This window comes from Phocoena sinus, chromosome 10 (genome assembly GCF_008692025.1).
Source record: "Phocoena sinus isolate mPhoSin1 chromosome 10, mPhoSin1.pri, whole genome shotgun sequence".
Classification (NCBI taxonomy): Eukaryota; Metazoa; Chordata; class Mammalia; order Artiodactyla; family Phocoenidae; genus Phocoena; species Phocoena sinus.
This window is the reverse complement of record NC_045772.1, coordinates 61,246,274-61,255,844: the sequence shown is the minus strand read 5'-3', so window position 1 is coordinate 61,255,844 and position 9,571 is coordinate 61,246,274. Positions and strand designations below refer to the sequence as shown.

General features: G+C 52.2%; 2 protein-coding genes across 2 annotated transcripts; both read left to right on the top strand.

The window, feature by feature from the left end:
• Window positions 1–382: 382 nt before the first annotated feature.
• On the top strand, window positions 383–3,953 carry PFDN5 (prefoldin subunit 5). Its single transcript, XM_032645476.1, has 6 exons — window positions 383–549; window positions 757–859; window positions 1,170–1,201; window positions 2,250–2,324; window positions 2,423–2,528; window positions 3,748–3,953. Exons 1-6 carry the CDS (start codon window positions 478–480, stop codon window positions 3,822–3,824), a joined length of 465 nt encoding a protein of 154 aa, XP_032501367.1. The 5' UTR covers window positions 383–477; the 3' UTR covers window positions 3,825–3,953.
• Window positions 3,954–4,189: 236 nt separating this feature from the next.
• On the top strand, window positions 4,190–9,393 carry MYG1 (MYG1 exonuclease). Its single transcript, XM_032645475.1, has 7 exons — window positions 4,190–4,459; window positions 4,637–4,749; window positions 6,734–6,893; window positions 8,310–8,462; window positions 8,600–8,722; window positions 8,839–9,020; window positions 9,173–9,393. The coding sequence occupies exons 1-7, from the start codon at window positions 4,238–4,240 to the stop codon at window positions 9,369–9,371; spliced, it is 1,152 nt and encodes a 383-aa protein (XP_032501366.1). The 5' UTR covers window positions 4,190–4,237; the 3' UTR covers window positions 9,372–9,393.
• The last annotated feature ends 178 nt before the right edge of the window (window positions 9,394–9,571 follow it).

Below are 9,571 nucleotides of genomic sequence, written 5' to 3'. Positions count from 1 at the left end.
TCTTAGTTGATAACGGGCCTCCTTTGTGTTCTCTCCACCGCCAGACTCCCGCTTCATCTGCCCAAAGCATTCCTTTCACAGTGCTACTCCCCCCGACTCGGAGAACTTCACAGGCTTCCTCCTTGCATGTTGTCACTAGGTTTATACCACCTACGTGGAGTAGCATACATTGCTTTACAACGCTGTGGTTATGGCCTGAGTACTTTTAGGATTAGGTTCCTTGAGCGTAGAAATCCTGTTTGCTACAACTTGACTACGCTAGGCTTGGGACGTTGTGAGAAAATAAAGTGCCTCTACCCCCTCTCTTCCAATGGGAGTCGCAGAGACTAACCAGCCTTTCCCTTCCCTTCCGGGACGGAGGACCATAGAGACGTCTGGCGCAGCGAGGCCTCCCGACGCAGCCATCGAGATGCACAGAGGATGGCTAGAGCGTTGCTCGCCCGGCCGGCTTCAGCTTCATAAGTCGTCCTTCCCAGCATGGCGCAGTCGGTTAATATCACCGAGCTGAATCTGCCGCAGCTAGAAATGCTCAAGAACCAGCTGGACCAGGTGGGGATGGGCCCCAGAGACACCGCTTTGCCGCGTCACATCCCTCCCCACCACGCGTACTCCCTCGCCCGACTCCATTCCTCCCCAGCTGGGGAGGCTTCCCTTCCCAGGCGAAACCGCCACGCGGTGCCAGGACCCGCCCCTTCTCCGGCTGTGCCCCCTTCTCCCGCCAGCCCTCACACTGACCCTTATTCCCATCCTCTGTAGGAAGTGGAGTTCTTGTCCACGTCCATTGCCCAGCTCAAGGTGGTACAGACCAAGTATGTGGAAGCCAAGGACTGTCTGAACGTGCTGAACAAAAGCAACGAGGGTACGGGGTAGGCGTGTAAAGGCAACCTGGGGGATGTTGCGAGCCGGCTTCTCTCTTCCCGCCTCCTAATTCAGTTTTCCTTACCTGAGACGAGAGAGCAGTCCATTATGTATTGTATACTGCTACGGGAGCCCTTTGCATGTTGCTTACCTAGAATTGAAATGTCCAGGACATTCTTTTGCTCCTGTTGTCCCTATTTCCGTCCTTTTCGTACAGTCTCTAGGTGCTGTGCCGTGTTGAAACTCCCTTTAATGTCTAAACGTTGGAGCTGCCAACCTCCCCCACTTGTTTGTCTTAATTGCTTTCACAGGGAAAGAATTACTGGTCCCACTGACGAGTTCTGTATCCTTTCTGCAGGAACTGCTACCCTGCCCTCGCCTTTTCTCCTCACACCTAACCTGCAAAGAAGGACGGGAGGTTTTAATTACTCCAGAGTGCTCGGATGGTTCTGAGAGTACTGTTATACACGCTTCCTAGCTCTGCTCTCTAACCCGGGGCCAACATCCAGCTAATGCTTTGTGAGCATCCAGGTGTATGTAGAATTGAGGTGTGATTATTTCCCTTTGCTGTTTGAGGATATAACCTAATAGGGAGGTAAAACTGGTGGTTTACAGTTCTACTAATAACTTAGAAAACATAAGCAATTAGAAGAGAGGATACAGAAACAAGGGTGTTGGTTCTGTTTATTAATCCTCAGTTTTAGTTCAACTGTGGCTCTTATTCCTAAACTTGTTACTAAGAAACCTGGATTGTGTCAACCTGTTGAATGTTTTACTTGAGTGAGCAAGTTATGACAATAGGCACCTGTAAACTGTACTAGAGAACTGACAGGCTGAAAGGGAAACAGGAATAGCAGCGTAGTAGGGATTGCTTAAATAATGAACATTAAATTCATCAGGAATTAGCTAATTCACGTTTGGGAGTGTTAAAGGGAAAGTGAGGCTGCCTTTTCACTCAACAGCAACAGGAAAGAAATCACTCTAGTCTTTCTGGAAGGGCTAATGGGAAGAACTGTAAGAACTGCTTGGAAGGTGGCAGATGGGATGAGGGCAAGATCAGCATATGTGATTTTTCTCCATAAGGAACCAACTTCCCTGTCTCCCTGCATTTGGAGTTTGTAGGCCTCCAGACTATTTGGTCCTTGGGCCTTATAGCTTTTTATTTTTAAATTTTTGTGGCTGCACCCTGAGGCTTGCCGGATCTTAGTTCCCCAACCAGGAATCAAACCTGGGCCCCGGCAGTGAAAGTGCCAAGTCCTAACCACTGGACCGCCAGGGAATTCCTGCCTTCTAGCTTTTTAGAAAGAAGGGTCTTAGGAGGTCAAGCACGCTAGCTGACAGGGAATCATGACTCATGCTGGGCTAGTTTTCCCTTAATCCTTGCTTCTCAGATGTATGTCCCTGGGAAGCTGCATGATGTGGAACATGTGCTCATCGATGTGGGAACTGGCTACTATGTAGAGAAGGTGAGTGGAGGGAAGCATATGGATGCCCCTCTGAAGGGGAGTTCTAGAGTGCAGAATGGGGTCTCCTCTTAACCCCTCATTCACCTCTGACCTTGCAGACGGCTGAGGATGCTAGGGACTTCTTCAAGAGGAAGATAGACTTTCTCACCAAGCAAATGGAGAAAATCCAGCCAGCTCTGCAGGAGAAGCATGCCATGAAACAGGGTAAGCTTGGCCTTGGGCATCTCTTTGAACCCTTTCTACAGCCATAATAAACGGATTGCACTGTGATCCATGGGGATATCCCCTTTGCTGGATTAAAACCATGGTTTTCTCTTTGGTGTCTTGATGTGTTATTCTTTAGATTCTGTGCATTACATACCCACTATTTATAGATTCCTGGGTTCCGTGCTTGAGAAATTTACAGAAAGGGAATCATGTCTTTGTTTTTGTGTTTGAGTTCCTATTTAGTGTGGATGGAATGAGGGAGAAGATGCATGTAAATGAACACCCGGCAAAGAAATACAGCCCTAACTAGCTAAGTGCTAGCAATTACAGCCCTGGCTGCCCATTAAGAATCACCCAGGGCTTCCCTGGTGGTGCAGTGGTTGAGAGTCCGCCTGCCGATGCAGGGGATGCGGGTTTGTGCCCCGGTCCGGGAAGATCCCACATGCTGCGCAGCGGCTAAGCCCGTGAGCCATGGCCTCTGAGCCTGCGCGTCGGAGCCTGTGCTCCGCAACGGGAGAGGCCCCAACAGTGAGGCCCGCGTACCGCAAAAAAAAAAAAAAAAAAAAAAAGAATCACCCAGAGAGTTTAAAAAGAGAACCTGGGCCCACTCCAAACCAACTGCAGTTGACCCTTGAACAGTGTGCGGGTTAGGGGTGCCAACCCTTGGTGAAGTAGAAGGAACTCGGCATATAACTTTACAGTCCGCCATCCATATCCTCCGTTCCGCATTGCACATTCAGCCAGTCGTGGATCATGTAGTACTGTAGAATTTACCATTGAAAAAAAAACCCCGAATAAGTGGACCTGCACAGTTCAAACCCCTGTTGTTCAAGGATCAACCGTAAGTCAGTGGGGGGGCGGGGGGGGGGCAGGGATTCCAGGGAACAATGTTTTTTTAAAAGCTCCCCAGGTGATTCTGTTATGCAGTCAGGATTGAGAACCACCGTTCTAAAGGCAGACATCTTTTCCACATTATTTTCTGGTTATATCTGACTCATCTGAATACTGTATTTTGTTCGTTTTTCTATCCCAGTGGTTCTCATATTTACTGACACATTTTAGACTCTAAATTTGTGTTGTGTGTGCCCTCCACAGTGGATCACTGTGTTAAAAGTTTTATTAACTGTAGTTGGTTGTCTCCCTGTCACTTTTCTTTAACTCTGGGTTCTCCCGTTTAACTCCTGACCGGGGTCTGACTCTTCTTTTTTACCCACAGCTGTCATGGAGATGATGAGCCAGAAAATTCAGCAGCTCACAGCCCTGGGAGCACCTCAGGCTACCGCCAAGGCCTGAGAGCTTGTTTCAGAAGTCGGACATAGGGCGCCTGCTTCAGGGGCCTGGGACTTTGGGGGCGTGGTTTCCTGCAATGCGGGAAGAGGAGGGTCTTGTGTTTAATGCTAATAAATGCGCCAGCTGGGGAGAGTGGTGGTCTTTTCTTGCATTAGGCAAGGGACTGGTGATGAGATGGGAGGGCGGTGGTGAGAGGGTTTGCCCCTCCCGGAGCCTGATAAGCAGGGGTGATACAGTGCTCATCTTGGAGGCTCCACCCGGGGCCCTTCGAGGAGCGGGGGTCGAAATTCTGTGCGGGGCGGCGCGCCCTCCCTGCGCTGCCGGTTGTCGTGGAAACGGCCGGCAAGAGGAAGTGGGGGCTGCTCGGGCGCTTTCTCTTCCGGGTCGGCGCCCTGCCTGCCCACAGGGGAAGCTGCATGGGCCACCGCTTCCTGCGCGGTTTTCTACCTGTGCTGCTGCTGCTGCTGCCGCCACCCCGCCGAAGCCCGCATCTCAAGCGCAGCCTGGAGTCCGTCCCACTCTCCAAACGACCCCGCGGCCACCTCATGGCCCCGCCCCGAATCGGGACGCACAACGGCACTTTCCACTGCGATGAGGCGCTGGCGTGCGCGTTGCTGCGCCTCCTGCCCGAGTACCGGGTACGGGCAGCGCAAACTGACCCGGGGGCTGCCGGCGAGTCTCCGGGGCAAATCGCGTGCCCCTAACGGGGTCCCGCCCGAGAAACCCTCCTCCCCTCCCCGGCTCCCAGGAAGCCCAACCTTAATCCCCTACCCGTGCGACCCCGGCAGCCTCTTCACCTCCTGTGTCCCCTGCAGGATGCAGAGATTGTGCGGACCCGGGACCCCGAGAAACTGGCTTCTTGTGACATCGTGGTAGACGTGGGTGGCGAGTACGACCCTCAGAGACACCGATATGACCATCACCAGAGGTGGGTTCCCACTACCATTTCTTTAACTTTCCTTGACTCTTCTCAGTGCTCCAGTCTACTGCCGTGGTCCGCGTCAGCGAAGGGAACCGCCTCATCCTGGAAAGCAAACTCTTGAGCCCCATGGAACTACCGTCTTCCGTGCTTCCAGCTCTCCACCTGCTCTGCACCCATCTAGCTGGCCTTGGGCCTCCCTTGGCCCGGGTCAGTCCCTGGGCCCCTTCCAACTCACCTCCTTCTTTGGCTCAGTCAGGCTTTTCTCCCACCAGCCCCATCGTCACCCCAGTGAATACCCCAGCTGGGATTAATCCAGTCATGTGCCCTTGCTGCCCCACCTCAGACTGCTGGGCCCACACGATTGTGGTGGGTGGTGATAGTTGAGGTGTGTGTTGTCTTCCTTTGTCGTTGACACTCTTCCACTGGGATATCAATCTTATCCGAGGGTAGCCCATTATCCACAGTACCATTCCAGTCCTTTTCCCCTCTCCTCAAGCCCCTGCCTCATCAAACTACCTTAGTGAGTGATCCTGTCTCTTCCCTTTAAAGGAAGTCGAGCTTTTCCTGCATGGACAGCCTCAGTTTCTCACTCCTGAACGGCTCCCTTCTCCCAACTCAGGACACATTGTTTCCTTCTGCTTGCCCCTTTTCCAGTGTATCATTTTATGCTCTGGAGCTTCACATGGCAGGGTTTCTAGTTCTTGCCTACAGCAAGGAACTCTGCTTAAGCATCTCCCATCTTGAAAACAAAGAAGGGGAAAAAAACCCAAACCCTCCCTCATATACACCACGCTGTATAAAGTGGTTATTTCCGAGGTTTTAGATTGTTTTAAGTCTGTTTCCCTCTCTCTCTCTCCTTCCCTCGCTATTTCTCTCCCTTTTTTTCTAAATACACTTATTACTTTCATAAATGATGTCGGGAGGGAATTCTCCGGTATTTACAGCCTAATCTCTCACCCTCACTTCTCAGCCGCTCTTCAAAAGAAGAGCTGACCCTGGCTGCACATTCCATTCATCCATCCTTTCATTCATTCATTCAGCCAGTTCTCTCCCAGTCTCTCTACTGGAAATGCTTGTGGAAAGGGCACCAGTGACCTCAACATCAAGCTCAGGTTGCTGGTTGAGGGTCTCACCTTAACCTCTTTGTGGCACTTGACACTATTTAGTTTTTTTTTTTTTTTTTTTGGCTGCACTGGGTCTTCGTTGCTGCACGCGGGCTTTCTCTAGTTGCAGCGAGCAGGGGCTACTCTTCGTTGCGGTGCATGGGCTTCTCATTGCGGTGGCTACTCTTGTTGAGGAGCACGGGCTCTAGGTGCACGGGCTTCAGTAGTTGTGGCTCGCGGGCTCTAGAGCGCAGGCTTAGTAGTTGTGGCGCATGGGCTTAGTTGCTCTGTGGCATGTGGGATCTTCCCGGACCAGGGCTCGAACCCGTGTCTCCTGCATTGGCAGGCGGATTCTTAACCACTGCGCCACCAGGGAAGCCCCATGGGTGTTCATTTTATGTTTTATATTCCAGAAATGTTAAATATATTCTTTTATGTGTCAAACACTGCATAATTTTTTTTAAGTATATAAAATAGGCATTTCTTTCAGAAATGACCTGAATGCTCTCTTCCTGAACCCTTTCCTCCCTCTTGCCTTTTCCTTGTTTATAACTAGCTAGAGCATTCCCTTGGTTGTTTGTGCGTGTGTGTCCACCTTAGGTGGATGAACTTGAAGTCTTAGTTTTTTCATCTCTAATGTCTACAGCACAAAGCCTGGCATGTGGTAAGCATTTAGTTAACCATTGTCGAATGAATGTATGAATGGAGACTCCAAACTCAAGTCCATGTTGACCCCTGAGGACAAGCCAAAGCCTCCCCAGCTGGGCTTTCTCCCAACTCCCACAGCGTTCCCCAGCCGCCCCACCCCACTGTGCCTGCACATGCACACGACGCTGGGGGTGAACCGGGGCAGCTCTGCCTCAGCCCCACCTCCCTGTGCTCCTCAGGTCTTTCACGGAGACCATGAGCTCCCTGTCCCCTGGGAAGCCGTGGCAGACCAAGCTGAGCAGTGCGGGACTCATCTATCTGCACTTCGGGCATAAGCTGCTGGCCCAGTTGCTGGTTACTAGCGAAGAGGACAGCGTGGTGGGCACCCTCTATGACAAGGTGGGGACTCGAGGACAAGTCAACTCTGTTTTTTGCAGATAGGCTGTTGAGTTCAGTTCTCTGATCCAAAACTGAAGAAATATGAACGGTAAATTGGAGCTTCTGGAATACTAAGGTTTTAGACTGCCTGGGTCAATTTTCCCTTCTACTGCTAAGGGGTTTCTAAGCAATTGAACTAAATTACGCCCAAGGTTTTTTTATTTTATTTATTTTTATTGAGGATAGTTGATGTACAATATTGTATGTTTCAGGTATAACTACATAGTGATTCACAATTTTTAAAGATTGTACTCCATTTATAGTTATTATAAAATATTGGCTGTATTCCCTGTGCCATACAGTATAGTATGTCCTTATAGCTTTTTTTTTGGCGGTACTCAGGCCCCTTACTATCGTGGCCTCTCCCGTTGCGGAGCACAGGCTCCAGACGCGCAGGCTCAGCGGCCATGGCTCACGGGCCCAGCCGCTCTGCGGCATGTGGGATCTTCCCGGACCGGGGCACGAACCCGTGTCCCCTGCGTTGGCAGGCGGACTCTCAACCACTGTGCCACCAGGGAAGCCCCATCCTACCATTTCTTTAGGCTCAGGAGATGCAGCAGCTGCTGATGCCACATGGCACATCATGGGCTTCCCTGGGACCACATCCCAGCCCTGATGTCTAGTCCAGTACTCATGGCTGCGTTGGGTCTTTGTTGCTGCGCGCAGGCTTTCTCTAGTTGCGGCGAGCAGGGGCTACTCTTTGTTGTGGTGCGCGGGCTTCTCATTGCGGTGGCTTCTGTTGTTGTGGAGCACAGGCTCTAGGCACGCGGGCTTCAGTAGTTGTGGCACGTGGGCTCGGTAGTTGTGGCTCACAGGCTCTAGAGCGCAGGCTCAGTAGTTGTGGATCGTGGGCTTAGCTGCTCCGCAGCATGTGTGGGATCTTCCTGGACCAGGGCTTGAACCTTGTCCCCTGCACTGGCAGGCGGATTCTTAACCACTGCACCACCCGGGGAGCCCTCCTCCTGTACCTCTTAACTGGATCAGTGAATAGCCTGCTCAGCTCACCTGGAGCTTTACACCCCCAGGCCATGAGGATCCACTCCCACAGAACCCCTCATGGAACTCTAGACTTTTCCTTGTTCAGAAGGCAGCAGCCCCCTCCCCACACAGGCTGGCCTTGGCTCAGGCTTTGAGCGGTAGTAGAGCACTGGATTAGAAATCAGGTGATCTGAATTCCAGCCCCAGCACTGTATGCTCTCTGACCTTTAGCCAGCTGCTGAACTCCCCAGTTCCCCCCTTCCTCATCCAATTAATGTTGGGAGATCCTTGCAGGGCTGTAGTAAAGATTAAAGACTGTGTATGCACAAACTTTGAGGCCTATAAAGCTTTATGCAAATGGTAGGCGCCCTCCAGAGCATTTCTCCTATGCTGCCTTAGATGTACGAGAACTTCGTGGAGGAGGTGGATGCGGTGGACAACGGGATCTCTCAGTGGGAGGAGGGAGAGCCTCGGTACGCGGTGACCACTACGCTGAGCGCCCGGGTTGCTCGGCTTAATCCCACCTGGAACCAGCCCAACCAAGACACTGAGGTGAGGACGACCGTGGGGAAGAGACCATGAGGCACGTGAGAACCTCAGGGGAAAATGAGAGAGGCTGTCCCGTCAGGCCCTAGCAGAGTTGGCAGTTTGGGCCAGCACTGTGGTTCTAATTCCCATGTGATTCCCAGGCCGGGTTCAAGCGTGCAATGGACCTGGTTCGAGAGGAGTTTCTGCAGAGACTAGACTTCTACCAGCACAGCTGGCTGCCAGCCCGGGCCCTGGTGGAAGAGGCCCTGGCCCAGCGGTTCCAGGTACTGGCCTGGGGGGAGGCACTGTGGCTCAGGTTAGAGATTCCTGGTGGGCTGCTGGCCAAAGGGGCTCCCACTCCTACCCTAAACCTTCTATCCCTGCTCCACTTCCTTTTCAGGTGGACCCAAGTGGGGAGATAATAGAACTGGTGAAGGGTGGATGCCCCTGGAAGGAGCACCTCTACCACCTGGAATCGGGGCTGTCCTCCCCGGGGACCATCGCCTTTGTTATCTACACGGACCAGGCTGGACAGTGGCGGGTACAGTGTGTGCCTAAGGAGCTGCATTCATTCCAGAGCAGGTGAGGCCCTAGGGGACCGCCCTGCAGCCCTTCAGGCCTGTTTCAGCCCTATCAGAGGAGGAGGCCACTAACCTAGGCTTCTGCTCCCCCTCTCCCAGTTCTTCAAGGCCTCCATTTGCTCCCACCAACTCCCTCTTTCTGCTTACTCATAGGCTGCCCCTGCCAGAGCCATGGCGGGGTCTTCGGGATGAGGCCCTAGACCAGGTCAGTGGCATTCCTGGCTGTGTCTTTGTCCACACCAGTGGCTTCATTGGCGGGCACCGTACCCGAGAGGGTGCCCTGAGCATGGCCCGTGCCACCTTGGCCCAGCGCCCAGCACCTATGCCTCCCACAAATTCCCTAGTCCAATAAAATCTCTTCTGTCTCATACTGACGAAGTATTTCTCCATTACTGCCCTGTATCATTCTGGGAACTTACTGAAACTTGGGAAAAGTACAACATCTGTTATGTGCCAGAGCCTGTGCTAGGTATTTTCTCAGCTTTGCTTTCCAAATCGTTTGGAAACTATCCAGTTTCTAAGGGTAAATAACTTGACCAAATTCACAAGAAA